The sequence below is a fragment of the Petromyzon marinus genome, chromosome 3 (genome assembly GCF_048934315.1).
Source record: "Petromyzon marinus isolate PM22_M1 ecotype Great Lakes invasive population chromosome 3, UKy_Petmar_22M1.pri1.0, whole genome shotgun sequence".
Classification (NCBI taxonomy): Eukaryota; Metazoa; Chordata; class Hyperoartia; order Petromyzontiformes; family Petromyzontidae; genus Petromyzon; species Petromyzon marinus.
This window is the reverse complement of record NC_133669.1, coordinates 13,414,322-13,430,690: the sequence shown is the minus strand read 5'-3', so window position 1 is coordinate 13,430,690 and position 16,369 is coordinate 13,414,322. Positions and strand designations below refer to the sequence as shown.

The 16,369-nt window shown below is 43.3% G+C and overlaps 1 protein-coding gene across 1 annotated transcript in view; it reads left to right on the top strand.

Annotated features, from left to right (window-relative positions):
• The first annotated feature begins 996 nt into the window (after nucleotides 1–996).
• Nucleotides 997–16,369, top strand: part of LOC116954104 (dual specificity mitogen-activated protein kinase kinase 6-like) — a 65,629-nt gene continuing 50,256 nt past the window's right edge. Inside the window, exon 1 of the mRNA XM_032974554.2 lies at nucleotides 997–1,298. Within this exon, the coding sequence (XP_032830445.1) occupies nucleotides 1,280–1,298 (19 nt within the window). The 5' untranslated portion in view covers nucleotides 997–1,279. The remainder of the gene's footprint in view (nucleotides 1,299–16,369) is intronic.

The following is a 16,369-nucleotide window of genomic DNA, read 5'->3' as shown; positions in this document are numbered from 1 at the left end:
AAAGATCCCCCGCGTAGCCTCGACGGGCTGTTGGGGGCAAGCGCTGCATGCGTGCACCTTACGAAAGCCGGCACGGCACACGAGGCGGATGGTGTGGCCACCTTTGCCTCCCCAAAGAGTGGCGATGCTTTTACACGCCGCGCCAGAAGTGCTCATTTGATGCCGAGTCGACCTAGGGGACGCCCAGGCCACCGCCAGGTCCGCGGTGCAAGGGCGCTAAGCCCCGACTCACTCCACTCCTTCACTCGGTGGCCAACCTCGCTCGTGTCCGTCTCAGTTTGCGTGGAGGCGCGCCCCGTCGCCTCGAGCCGCGCACGCAGAGAGGGGTGACACACACAAAGACAAAGATAGAACCCCCCCCGTGTAGCCTTCACAGACTGTTGGGGCAAGTGCTGTTAGCGAGCACATTGCGAAAGTCGGCACGGCACACGGGGTGGGTGGCCAGCACCATCACGCCCGCCCGCCACTGTCGCCCTACTGGCGACGTTTACACACCGCACCAGGTATTCATTGAAGGCTGAGTCGACCTAGGGGATGCCCAGGACCGGTTCTGAGCGGGTCTCGAACTCGTGTCGCAGGGTTTTCGTGGCGCTACACCACCGCTCCCCACAACGCACGGCACGAAGCGGGGATCGTCGGGACACTCCTTGGCAGCGGCCGTAGCCTCCACCCCACACCACCACCTCCTCCTCCTCCTTCGCCTCGCACCACCCACCGGCGCGTGTAGGTCACAGAGCCCTCCCATCCCCGGCTTGTCTCCTCTTTTGTACGCCGAGACGCGCGCTGCAGCAGGTTCGTCGTGTGGGCGAGGGGGTTTTGGGGTTCTTTTGCCGTCGAACGCTCCGCTCGGCTCCGCGCGCACTAGGCGCGCACGCGTCCCCCCACGTCCCCCCACGTCCACACGCGTCCCCCCACGTCCACCCACGTCCACACGCGTCCCCCCACGTCCCCCCACGTCCACACGCGTCCCCCCACGTCCACACGTGTCCACACGCGTCCCCCCACGTCCACCCACGTCCACACGTGTCCACACGCGTCCCCCCACGTCCTCCACGTCCCCCCACGTCCACGTCGAGGAATTTCTCGCCGGCGGTGCATTCCGACTCCGAGCAAGCGGCGGTAGCAGCGGCAAGAGTCCGGGGCGAGTGTTGCCGTGAGCCAAACAGCCAAATAAACAAACACCGCCAGCGACGACAACGCAGGGAGCGACGCGCCACACGGGTGGTGGTGGTGTGTTAGTTACGACGCGGACTCCGCTTGAGCCCGTGACCGTCTGAAGATGTCGCTGACAGCCAGAGGTAACGCACTCGACACGCTTACCCCCCCCCCCCCTAATTCACTGCCGGGCTATCGTCCACTTTCTTAGTCGATAACACTACGGTACAGACGCGCACGCACGCACATCTTCTCCGTTCGGCTACAAATGCAAAGGGCGCATTGTGTGAAACAACGCACGAATGTACACTAACACAGCGCGCGGCTGGCATCCCGTAGAGGTTTGTTGATTGATGAGCGGGGACGGCTCGAACGAGTTGCGCTTGACGCGCGTTAGCACGCCCGCAAAAGTTGGTCGCTACTCATGCGTGGCGCCGGCTGGAAGCTCCCCAACTTAACTCTTCTTGTTACCAATGACACAAAAAAACAACCAGCGACCGCTGCTGCAGAGCGATGCCTTTTAATTGATGGCTTTGTTGGCCACGCCGTTCTCATTCGCTGATCTAGAACAGAGCGCGAAAAACTCAACAGCACTCGTCACTAAGACTGCGTGGCCTTAAAAGGACACGTATGTGACAGGCGATTTTTCGGACGATGGCTCTTTTTCATTACTCTTACTCGCAAAGGCCGTAACTTCACGTGCTTTGAAGAAGGGGTTCGTTGCCCGAACCGTCGCCTATTATATGCATATTTACTCATAAGGCCGACGACGCGGTTTTTGTACTTGTGCACCATCACAAGAGAATGTGTTCTTCATACACAATCATCAGACTCGCCTACCCTTTCAAACCGACTCCACAACCACCCCTGCCTGCCATAATCCACTATAATTACCCCCCCCACCCCACACACACAACCATTAAATCCCAATACAGGAGGGGAGAACACACAACACGGTGTTCGTCGTTGCGTCTGGTTACTGTTGCAGACACTGCGGGTCGTGCACTACACGCGATTTGCATTTGACTGGAGCGAGTTGGTAAACACGGAGGAGTAGAGAGGAGCGTGGAGAGCCAGACAATCCGCGGGGTGCATTGCGCGTGCAATTACAAAGATCCCCGTATAGCCTCAACAGACTGTTGGGACAAGTGCTGTTTGCGAGCACCTTATGAAGGCCGGCACGTGGCAACACGACGCCATGGATGCCTTTGTCTCCCTAGTGGTGATATTTACACACCGCACCAGGTACTTATTGTGTGGCTGAGTCGACCTAGGTGAGGCCCAGGACCGGTTCAGACAATCGTCACTGGTGCTGGCCTGGAGTGGGAATTAAAAAAAAGTGTTCGCATAAAAAAGTACGAAAAATAACTGACCATGACCAGAATGTACCTGATGAAGGTATGTACCAATGACGAAAACAAGTAAAATTCGACGAATGCAAGGCAATGTATAAAACGTTCACAAAACTCCGCGTCGCCGTGGAGAAGCATGGCTGTATTTGTTATATGGAGTGCTCTTGCCGAATAGCATATGGAAATCCAGCAACATTTGATCAATAACCATGACTCTGCTGATGGGACCCAGGAGGAGATCGAAACCAGTCTAGGAGTACTGCTTGATGATAATTGGCCGAGAAAGACGATGGGCTGATGTACTAAACGCATCTCATCTATACGCGGAAGAGGCAGAATGGTGTTCCGCTGATGGTTGCCATTCAGATCTGATGCGACGACTTGCTGACACCGTCCAGATTCCCATTGATGTCGCGTCCTGCATCTCGAGTCGAACTCAGGTGGCCAAGGTTTGTAGCGCCGTGCGGTAACAGCTGCACTGCCGCTCCAGCCCCTGTTGTGCGCGTACACACGCACACGCAAAGACACTGCATGGAGCGGTCGCAGATCGCATTGTCTCATAATCCCTGTTTATATTGGCGTGCAAGTGTCCCGTGCCGTAAGCGTGCAAGTGTTCGTTATGTTTTGACCGGCCGAGGAGGAGGAGAAGAAGAAGAAGAACGCCCAAAATGTTTTTATCCTGGAAAGGTAGGAAGGACATTGGTTCCAATCAGGCAAATTCGGATATCCTAAGATATATACGCTCGGAATCATATCAAAGAAATGTACATAATGATAACCAACACAACTACAATACACAACATAATACAGGATACGGTGCATACAGTAGCAACAATAAAATGTACGGTGGTAACGAACAGAAGCGATTGCACTAAAACTGTGCAAACAAAGCATCATGCGGTTCATTTGTAGAACACCGAATTAAGATTGGGCAGCCAGTAATTTAATTCGAGAACAAATTTAAGGCTTACTTTTAAAAAAGAGCTATGAACTATTACTCGTCAACTGTATTAGGAAACAGGCGGATAATTGAATGTGTGTTATTATAGCACAATATTTATTTGCACGCCTTTTGTGCAGTCATGTATTTATGTTGATAGATTTGTGCGCATTTGGTGCAAGTTAAACCTATTTGAACGCGCTTCCAGATTCCGTGCGGCACACATTTTGGCGAATTGCCCGATGATGCTGGATGTATTTTCCAGCGAAACGTCGTACTCAAACTGTAAATGTTGTGGATTCACTCTTCAACACACCGGTGGGCTAAAGTAGTGAATTATTTGTCTTTTGTCAACGTGACACTTTTTTTGCTGATTGGCCGTATCGGGTGGTGGAGGGTTACGACACATTTATAAATAAACGCGATCTAACCCAAAAACCTTTATTATGAACAATATTGGTCGCGAAAGCCTACGTGTTAAACTGACACATTTAGATATAGAAATTAAAATTATGATTCATTGTACAATGGATGCAAGGCTGTCCCTGCTAAACGCAGCAGCATCCCGGATGAGTGAATGAATGAGCATCCTCTTAAGAGCGTGGACATTCATAAAAACGCAGATGTTTGTGACGACGTTGGTGGAAGTGTGGGAAGGCAATGATTAGTTTTGCTGCTCATATCACTTATCTTTATTATGCATATCAAGTCAAGAAACAGTGACTTGGAAGAGAACGCCTGCCATAGGCTGCAGCAGGACACGGACTTTACCGATTGTAATAAACTTCGCTCTAAATCTTTAACTATTTTTAGATGTCTACTTAACCAAAACCCTATCCGTGATTAGTACATAAGCCTTTCTTTCCTACTATATGTAAATACTTTTTTTAAGATACTGTAGTGATTTTACAAATACAGTACGTGGCTGTTAAACTGCCTCTGAAAATGGGTCATTTCCTAAAACGTCAGCCTTTTTGTATGTTGACATTATAAGGCTGTTAAGTGAAGTCGGAGGTGAGTTTAAAAAGAAGTTATGCTAACTTCACGTGAGCTCTGCCGTTGCACAAAGTCTGTCCTGAATGAACACCCAGCCACTCGAATATAGCAGCATGCCTTTTACATAACATGAACTACATTTACAGTAATCTTCCAAGGGATGTGTCAATCCCAATGTTGCCTAACAGTGAACACGAGGTGCATTAGCGGGTACTTAGCATGTGGCCTTTGAGGAAGGCAGAGCACACGAGGAAGTCGAATTGTGCCCACTGTTTCGCCAGTGCTACAACGACGTGACTCGTGTCAAAAACACGTGCCAGGATTGAGGGGTCGTGTGACATCCCGACCTATATAACGAGTACATTTACTTAGACACCACTTAAATCTAACATTTGTAAATAGCGTATCTCCAAAGTTGACATTTTCTTAATAACAACACACCTAAGCAATTATGGACACGTGTCAACCGAGTTCACCCAACATTAAAGCTTTAACAATAATAATTTCTGCACTAGTAAAACAAAAAGTGTTCGGTTATGTGTTTGACCATTACAAAAGAAAAACTAGAAGGCAAAAAAGATCAGTACAGTACTTTGTAACTTTATTCCAGACTATTTTCGGAGTATCATGCTGGTGCGATAGGCTATCATTTTTTCAGAGTTTTCTGTGCTTGAATGACAAAGCAAAGCGATTGGAGGCAAGGGAGCTGTGTGTGTGGCTGTTGTTTAACTTAGGGGGCCACATGCTGGCTTCAGACTTGAGAGATCTGGCTGATGGTGACTCACTCGTGTGGCAGTTTCATTTTACTTGTTTGTACCTGAATTGCTCTGGCCTCACACAAGTGATGGCATATTGCAAGGCACTTCTGCTCATAGCGTGCAAACACATTGCTCACCAAATTGGCATTTCTTTTGTTAACGTCTATAAGTGACTCACTCTCACACACACACACAAACCTGTGCGCAGCTAACTTAAATGTGAGTGCTGAATTGGTCATATTCAGGTCAGATTTCTGCAGTTATAAGCTTGGATTGCATACTCTGTGGTATTGAGGTCACTATGCCTTTTGGGTTCAACTTCCAAGTACTGAAATTAAGGTGATTTTTTTAAATAAGTTGGGGTGGGTGCTGAGCAACTTGCTGGCAAGCCCCACCCAAGCCGATAATCAAGCCCGTCAACTGTTGTTGTGAAAATCAGTAATGAAAGCCATTCTTGCAAGAGAATAGTAATTTAGCCCCATGGTGCCGTTGGTAATGCCCGGAGGCTCCGACTCGCTTGGTGAGTCGGCGTTACCAATGCAATGGCATATACAAAGTGTCCCAGTGCATATGCATCCATAGATTTGTAAATAAGAGGGTGGGCGGGGGTTAGTAGAAGGAGATCATGAAAATAAACTAAATATTTGTTAAATTATTACTTAGTCGGAGTGGTGGATGCTTGTAGGGGTTTTGAATCAGGTTTGTTTTAGTAACATTGGGCACCCGACAATTGGAGATTAAATGCTCTCATCAAAACAACATTCTAATTCATTCACAGTACAGAATTTCCATTATGTGTTCATTGAGATGAATGTACACTGCATGCCATGGTAGAACACATTTTGGATGCACGCTTGCATTTACTATTGCATCGTCAGACATTATCTCTCTGCTGCTGGATGTTGTCCCCACCCGCTACAGCCCTGCAAAATGTCACATTTCATCTCACACCTACAAAAGCTGATTGTTCTTCTCGTGGTCATACACTTTGGTCAATCTGAAATCGCAACCACAATAATTGAGTGTTGATAAGATGCAACCAATTTACACACACACACTGTTTCATTTTGGAGCAAATTATGTAAGTTCTGTATAGTATCGTATATGATGGCTAATCGAGATTAGGATATTAGTAATACAATTTTCTAATTGTCACTTAGCATCCATTAGCACACTGAAAAGTGTCCAAAATAAGCGTTATTCTCAAAACGTTTTGGCTGTCCTTTATGCACTGGCAGACATCTGCACAAACTTGTGACCATTGCACTGTGACGAACTGCAAACTATTATTGAGGACATTACATTCCACTTGTCTTGATATATGCCTCCTCCTCTGTATTTTTGCAAACACTCGGAGGTATATCATTAACACACTTGGTACTGTGTTCCTAAATGTTCTTTTTGGCAGAGCAAAAACCATCAAGATGGAATTGTTCATGTAATATTTTTTTTTAATTTTGTATATGTACTGGACTAATAGTTTGTCTTTAAAAAATTCCAGCCGCTTGTTATGAGTACAACGGTGTCAGATTACAACGGGGCATGCATAAGATAGAATGTGTGGATTGGTGGACAATACGGATGGACATTTGCAGTAAAGTACATGAATTTAGTAAATGTTCACCAGCAGTCATAACTACTGGCCATCGTGTAGCCTACTCGGTAGCCATGGGACGCTTGTGTGGGAATGCTATTGAAACTGAAAGTGGAATGTGAATAATCTGAGCCAGTTACTTAAATGACAATGTGTTTCTAGATGCCAGTTCCAAACATTCCGCTGCTGATTCATGCAGAAACCATGCATTCGTGAGACGTGGTTTTGCGAAAGCAGCCTTGTGGTGTCAAAAAGTGATGTGAATATTTAGCACTTGTGTGGTTTTCTTTGATTTGCATCCCAGAGTAAAGTGCTTTTAAAAAGAATGGCAACAATTTGCTCAGATTGTACAATTACTTGCACAAACCTACCGAGTTTTAAACACGTGAGCGCTAAATGGAAGAAAATGCGTTTTTCTTGTAAAAGGTAGAGAGGAAATAGTAAACTTTTGGAAATGTAAGCAATGTTTTGAATACTTTTGCTCTAAATATTGAAAAAATTAAACATCATTAGCACATTTTATTTGAATTCTTTCGTCCAAAATTGCATAAACAGTGTGTGTGCGCGCGGGTATGAATGCATAACAATGCATAACAGTACTGTATTTTGCAAGGTGTGCTCGTTATTCATTAATAGCTGTGGTTACTGAATGCTTCTTCCGGTGAAGGTTTTGGTGGTCGGGGGCATTTACAAGTTTTCTCAGTCCTGAAACATTTCAAAGAAACTTCCGTAGGATCCAGTGAGAATAGATCATCTATAGTTCTATACCATTACCATCATCCTCATTGTCACTGCTGGATGAAGGCCTCCACAAGCCACCACTATCTCTCACGATCCCACGATGTTATACTCTACCTAGTATTTGCACACGAGCTAATTTCATGGCTCCATCTACCTGGTGGACGTCCCGATGGAATGCATTATATCCTAGGCTGTAACTCTGTTATTATTATTATTGACTATCAACATTCATCCCTTCCAATGACGTGTCCTGCACAGGCCTGTTTACTTTTCTTAATGGTTTTAATGATGTATTTACCTGTGCATGTTCTCGAATACATGGGTTCCTCATTCTTTCTCAACATATTTTAAAGCAAGCTTCTCTCATGTATGCTTCTTTGTATTTTGTTGTTCTAGTTTGGTTCATTAATGAGATGTAATTGTTTCTACGCATAAACCACTCACCAGCAATTTAATCTATTGTGGGACTTATACCACACTTGCTACGGTGTAAAATTATTGTGAACTTATCTCGTTAATGGCCACGATTTCGATCCATGTGTCATGGCAGATAGTACTTTTTGCATGTATTAATATTGTTATATGCTATATGAAATAAGTCATATATATCATGCCATATTGTTGCATGGAAATTCCTGCAATAATTTGTTGACTGTGTACATGGAAATTACATCTGATTGAAGAGGCAGCATAGGTAACATGAGAAAATGAGATGCCAGAAGAGGGAGCAGGGAGTCTATCCATTTATCCCTACTCATAATCAGGATCATTAGTTACCATACCACACTTTCAGGACTCTTACAACACATCTAGTCAGTGTAGAAGAGTAGGCCAAATACCACCCATAGGCCCTTCTGTCAGCAGTGGCGTGAGCAGGCAGACAAGCAATTGTAATGATGCAACGTTTACCTGTTACGTTTTTACCATGCTACCAGACCAAAACAATCGAAGTTTTTTCTTTACCACTGAAGACACTAAACTATTTTTTATTTTACCAGGTAAGGCCCACCGAGCTATATAGCTATTTTTCAGAAGTAATCTGGCAACAAATAATAGCTCAATGAAGTGGCTTATCATGTGGACATTTATGGCAGGCAAATACTATAAATGCATGGTTCTACACGTGCAGGGTAAACCCTGAACACCCGGAGAACAATCCACGTGACTATGGGGAGAGAAACATGGAAACTTGGCCAGGTAGTTCAGATCTTGCCACCACGGCACTCTGTATGATACGTGTTATTATGCATCTGTTAAACTACATTGCAGCACAGTATAAAACAATCTTGACAATGTATCACGGCAGTTAATTGTGCACAAACTGACCAAACTACGTTTATTAAAAAAAACTTCTGCCAAGAGTGGGTGGTTTAAGCTGGTGGCCAAGTCCAAATACTGTGCTGCGTAGATGTTCTGCATATCTTGCGAAACGCTGAAACTGTGTTTTTGTTTACGTTTCAAATCGGCTGTTATTTCCTGTTGGAAAACAATATGGTATTGAATAAAGACCCCAATATTAAGCAAGATAGACTTGTGGACTTAACGGAGTAGGACGTAATGCAAAAAATAATTCCGGGAATATTGCTGAAGTTGGTAATACCAGGAGAGTCCAGTGGCTGGTGACACCGTTCATAAAATAAGTAATACTTTAAAAAAACTTTAAAAAAAACACGCTTTAATGAAATGTACCGTACTAGTAATGGCAGAACTCCACGACTCTAGGAAGTGGCCCCGAAGCTTGCCATAACGTAAGGGGACCGTGGTCATTTACAGCCAACGTCAGTTGACCGTGGACAATTAGACCCAAGCCGAAACATAACATATACAAAATAATCTTTAAAAATATTTGTATGTTTATGATATAATATAGTATTGTCATCAGTATGATATAAGCATACCAAGTTTTCAGTCGATACCACATTGGGAAGTGGCTTAAAATTGAGTTACAACATTTGAGGATACATCAACGACAACAGAGAGTGAGTTAAAATAAAGCGTGTAATTTTTTTTACCAGGTACACGTACAAAGCATATTTTTTTTTATACATAATGACATTATTTTTTGGAGAACTTTACAACTTGTGTCATCTTTGAACGAAGTAGGATTGAGCCAATATGGCTGCGGTGGCTTTCATAGATGCATGGCATTAACTGCCAGATTACAAATAGGTAGGTGTGTCACGTTATTACATCAGGACTGCATATGTACGTGAGATTTTGTCTAAATTAAAGTGACTTGTACATCAACAAGTCCATGAGTTTTTAAGGTTCTGGAATTAAATGGTGAATGCATTGAATTAGATTACCCTTCTTTGTTTAGAGTTACGCAAATGCCAAATGCATTTCACGTGTAAAGTATGTGCTGACGTATTACATTTATTTACCTTACAATCACTGGAGTGTATGCATGTGCCACACACAATGTAGAACAACGAAAATACTGAGACTGCATGCAACAAACGAGGAGGGGTCATCATTCAGCAGTGGGTTGACAAAGGGCTGTAAATTAACAACACAGTAAGTTACATATCAAACCCACGTGATCCATCATATGGGATTGATTGCTGATGGACGCTTTTGCTTTAAAACATGTTAAATTCCAACAATCAAAATGGAACAAAAACGGAAACATGCACAAGAAGCATAGAGAGAGATGCATAATCGCAATCGCATTGAGACGGAAAGAGGGACTCATGGATGAGATAACTCACAACACGCAAGTTGTTTACATCATTCAAGCAGGTCACTTGAAGGGATTCATGGCAAATGGGCAAGCATAATGCTTGAACACGTCCAAGAGGTCGTCGACCGAAGAGATGGGAGCACTGCAAACAGCTCGCGAGCAGGTGTCACGGATTGCGGAGCCCTTCATCCAGCAGTGGATTAATGAAGGCTGATGATGACTGAATGAACCATATTTTTGGAGGCCAACAATGCATTTTTATTGCTCTGTTCCGGGGCAGCCGATGCACGTGCAGTGACTTTCAGGGCTTGAACAAAAGGGTTGTGTTTTTTGCCCAACACATTCGAGCATAATGCATGACAGACGTAATTATTTTCCAAAAGTGACCTAAAATTGGCAACAGCTGCAAACAAATATGTGTTGTTTTATTATGCAACGTTTTTGTTGAATATAGCAGTATAGTAGTTCATTGAGAAAGTAATTGTTTTCATCTTAGTGGATTTGTTTGTAAATTCGCATACTCAAACTGCTGTGCTGTAATAGGCTTACAGTGAAATGTTAGAAAACACGCTTATACGAAATAATGCCGAACAAACGTGATATGTTTCAACTAGAATTAGCACGGTTGGCTACGTACGATAAGAAAGAAGTTCAACATACATACAATTATAGACATTAAGAAAAATACATGACAGTGTATTTAAATACACAACATGTACCTCGCTTCATTAACTCATTAATTAGGGGTGTTTTTTCTTCTTCGTATAAATGTAGTATCTAGCCATTATCATGCATAATTAATCCACTGCTAAAACTGAACTGTTTTTATTTATTTTAGGAGGTAAGGCCCACTAAGCTTTTTTCAGAAGCAGCCTGGCCACAAATTATAGCTCAGTTAAGTGGCTTATCATGTGGACATTTATGACAGCCAAATGGCAGTGGCAGCTAGGGGTGTACAACTCCTCCAAGGATGTGAATCTGTCCGTGCGTCTTTGTTGCACAGTGGCATTGTACAACAAGGACACTTTGCACGACAGTGGTCCCCACAATGGATTGCATTTAAAATAATTTCGCGAACGCAACTAATGATGTGCTGTCGTGCAACCAAGTTCTCAATGTTATCACGGCAACGAGAAATGCTGCATCCTCATTATACCTTCATAGGCGGCCTAAATACTGAACATTATTAATTGAACCTACAAAAAATGCATCCATTGAAAATGTATTGAGCCTTGTCAGTTTGCACAGGTAAGTTTATGAACAAGTGACTGTAGCATCGTTACGTTATTTGAGTGTAAAACCAAATTTACATCCCTTGCTGTTTCATGAGTTGTCAACACTTTACCAACAGTCTGGTGATGTTATAAAACAGATTAGTTATATGTAACATCTTCATATAATGGACACTCATCTGTATTATCTTTGCCTTGAAGCTGCCGATTATGTTTTATCATGACTGGCAGTTCGTATTAAGTTCTGTAGGAAGAAAGAGCCTGCATTCATATGTGACATACAGTATTAGCACAGCAAGTCTTATCATGATGCGGTAACATTTCAACCCCATTTGTTACAATGTAGTATTTTCAGAGGTACAATATTGTAAAGAGTTGATTTCTCATAGGTAACAGTAACAGACTGGTGAATTTATATCTCATGGCATGAATAAAAATGTTATCATATTGTTTGCGATATCATTCACAAGAGGATCAAAGAAGTTGCAGATAAAGCAAGTATGGCAAAATTACATTTTTACAAAAAATAACTATGCCCAATGGAGTAATTAACATTACAATATCATATACGCAGTATAGTATATAATCACTACAAGCAAAAAGGAAAACATTTTTAAAAAATCCTAAAGGCACAGCATATGTGTAGCATTTCCATTCAGCCATAATAATGCACTATTAAATAAATATTATTTGCGGTGATACGGGAACCCATGTCACGGGTCCTGTTTTCCGCAAGATTTATCCTCATCTTTGGGGTAAAAAAAATCACGGATTATAGGTTTCGCGGATTCGGCAGCTGCGTTGGATAATAGGAGTCACGGGTAATAGGGCTGCGGTTAAGGGGAGTTCTCCCTAAGTTAACTTAGTGGAGCACCACCCTTTCACCCGTTTCTGCGTACTGGACGATGAACTTTTATGCCATGTCGGGGTGTTACCGATGCATTCATCGCTTGGGTAGGACCACATTGAGGGCTCGGGGTTTGTAGGGAACTCTATTTTGTACCCCGTAAAATGTGTGGTAAACGCTCACTTTCCTGGAAGGATCCTTTTTGGGTAGATGTGTACGTAACTTCATAGATTGTTTTTTATTCTTATTTCCAATGGTTGCTTGAAAGTAGACAGTACGGTAATACCTCGATATGCGATTATTTGATGGACGAAGTTTCGGCAAACCGAACTATGGATCTATTACCATTATTTTAATGGGGAAAAGGTAAAGTAAAATAATGTGTACATACCCTGGATTGGATAAATGTACAAAAAATATCCATCGACAGTGCTGTAGCATATAAATAGGAATACAATTATAATAGGATAGGTTTCTTGAGCATTACACATCATCTCAGCCAACCAGTGTGCAGCAACGCACTATGTACGGAGCTTTGGTGTTGGGTGGGCAATGCAACCTTATGACTGCACCGAAGACTACACTAGCGAGTGTGAATACATTTTCCAGTACAATATGTTTATATGATTTGTAGCAGTGTTTTTTTTATTTTGATACTGTACAGTATAAAATGTATTACTTTAAATATGAATTGTCTTCATTTATAATACGAATGGTAAATTATGAAGCGTTTACAGTATTAAATGCTAAGTTACGAATTGCTGGGAACGCATCCTCATCGTACTAATGTTGTAAGCTATTCAATATACGAAGTTTCAGTATACGCACGAAGCTCCAGTAATGCATCTACTTTGTATATCGAGGTATTACTGTACATTTATCTGAACGAAGTCAGTGCTTGTATAATTTATTTTAATCAACATTGCCCATATCCCGCACATACATTTACCTCCTGCAATTTCTACATTTGTTCAGGAATTCAATGGCGATTTTTTTTCCTTACATGACTTTATGTGCCGTATATTAAAAAAAATCTTAATATAATTACGGTATAAATAGATTTTAACACACTCAACTGTGCTCAATAAATCAATGCATTACTAGAGTAAATATTTTAAAGTGATTTTTTTTCTAAATGGAAAGTACGCCATTTATAACTTACTTATTTCGTTGCTAAACTGGAATTTTTGTAAAATGATGTTGAGCTTTATATATAAGTTATACTGGTAGGAACGAAGTTGTAAACTCAGTGTACCAGCCTGCAATAGATTAATGTGTCCGTCCGTCCGTCCCCTTTCAATACTTTAACGAAGTTAAATCTCGTGTTGTTGGGTGTAAAATCAGCAATAGACAGCGCAGAGACTTGATATGTCTTATAAAATTGCGCAAAATTCTAATGTTCCTACCAGCCCACCCTGCAGGGACCTGTTACTGGTAGGAACCTCCTGGTTACACCAGCCCACAGGGGATTATTGTGTCCGTCCGTCCGTCCTGCATCCAAAAATGGGAGGGGTGGGGCTGGGTGGGGAGGGGCTGGGTGGGGAGGGAGGGGCTGGGTGGGGAGGGGAGGGTAGGGAGGGGCTGGGTGGGGAGGGTGGGGCTGGGTGGGGAGGGTGGGGAGGGGCTGGGTGGGGAGGGTGGGGAGGGGCTGGGTGGGGAGGGGCTGGGTGGGGAGGGTGGGGCTGGGTGGGGGGTGGGAGGGGTGGGGCTGGGTGGGGAGGAGCTGGTCACCCCGTGGTGCCCTTATAAAACTCAACGTTTAACCTACTCACGCCGGCTTGTGCCTGCCCTCATAGTCGGGCATATTTGCGGGATACACCACGTGGTGCCGCCGTTGACCCTGGCCATTGACCGAGTAACCCAACGTTCCTACCAGCCCCCTCCGCAGGAATGTTTTACATATGCAAGACACAGTACAAAAAATGTGCACGTATATATTTTGTAATTGAGAGGTAGTTCGGTGGTTAGCACACCGTGCTAATTATTATACAGCGCTCATCACCTGAGTTGATTTCATGAGAAAGAGCCTGCATTAATATGTAGGCACATATATCATAACACAGCAGGTTTTGTCATGATTCAGTAAAATAAAAATACCCTTTGTTATAATGGAGTGACATCAGAGGTACAATATTAACATTTGATTCCTATTTGTTACATAAACCGGTTGTCGGTTTCCTCTTCACCAACCTGGTAATATCCTTTATTGAACCAGCAGGTGAAATATGGGCCCATCGAGACACATGATACGATTGTCTCTTTTGCAAAGGCGACCTGGGTTAACATGGCACTGGACAGTGTGTGCTCAATCCCCACGACTCACACGGCATGGGAAGGCCTACATCGAGCAGGGGATTGACAAAGGGCTGTAGATTATTGTTGTTGTATTTCTTCTTATAAAGCATTTAAATGCGTACATAACTCAAACCACTTTACAATCATTGGGAACGTATGATTCAAATGCCCTTTGTGAAGAGAGGTGTATGTGCACAACTGACCAGCATAAAGCCTGGGGGCATCATTCATGTAAGATTGTTAGGCGAGGCAAGTAAGATATCTTTCTCGGCTATTTGAACTCACAGAATGTATCCTGGGGGCAGAGCGCCATTGTGCAAAGGCAAGTCAGCACCTGGGCACATATAACGTGTGTTCCATGCAAATCTAGGATTCCTGACTGATACCTGCACTTTGCGCAGACATATGTGATTGGGATAAATGTTATTTTGTGATGAAAGCACACTGTTGTACCGTTTGGCATGTAAAGATAAAACAAATACGTTTTATTTATCATATTTTGTTCCCTTGCAGAAAGCTATTACATGAGCACATATGAACATGTGAACAGCTTTGACAAGCCACCGTATGGGTGAATAGGTTTGCCTTATCCAGGTGAATAAATATCCTTATAAACCGCACATACGCTGTTGCCTGATTACGAATAAAGAGGAAACACACTCCTTCCTGATAAAAAAAAGTTCAAAACTCATCCTAGACACGGTTTAGTCAACATCAGGGTGCACACTACAGACCAATACGAGCAGAATAATATATTTGTAAAAACATGTACAAAAAGATTACTGTATCAACCAATCATAATTTAAGTTGTTGTGACATCAGCCCGTAAAGGCACACAGGTTGAATGAAGTTATCTTTTGCAACTCACATCCTTTATTTTTGCAACTTGACGCCGTCGCTGACTCTAGCTTGGGCTGGACACCTGTGAGAAAGAAGCTCCATAGCTTATCGGGTTCTCCCAGCTTAAGTTGAATGCCTGTGTCTATTTTGCAAGACTCAAACTATAAATAGCTTCCTGTATTGGTAACCGTGTGTCATTCAATTTAAACACAATATCTCGTTTGGAGACAGGTACTGGGGTGTAAAAATGTAGTGACGTGACCAGTTTTGTTACGTGCAAACCTCGTGGGGATTCATTTTGGAAGCTTAAGCATGGCATCGTGTGTTGGCGAACGTCCGGATGGGATAGGCTGAGAGAGCTGCGGGCGTTGTTAGCAGGCTCACTTGTGTTCGAATTGCTGCATTGTTGATCTGCTATGGCCCAGTAGGATCGAACTCAGGTTATTAACTCTAAGTGAAAGAAGAGTAGGCACGGGCAGGACACATCACCAGAAGGGATGATGCCTGGTGGTCAAGACTAGCGAAGGAGTGCCAGGCAAAGGAGAGTACATTCCCAATAGGATGTCCACCAAGGAGATGGAGTGATGAGATCGGCTCATGTTGCATTGTGTGACCGTGAGGGATAGCAACTGCTTGGACAGGCCTTCATTCAGCGGTGGATAGATCATGACTGATGAGTGATTACACACATTTTGCCCGTTTAATTTTTAAGACAGTGGATGTCAAAGTTTTAAGAACAAGTTACCGAATATCATTGTTTTTCAGGCAAAATGTCTTTCAGCTCAAACGAGCCCTTTGGTGACTCATTTAATTTGGTAGCCCTAAGCTTGTGATGGAAATTCCACATTTCCATGGTGGTCACCAGACTTTCCAAAGGATAGCCATTAATGTTGTTCAAGCCTCGTCTTTATATAATGAACAAATCACAAATGTATC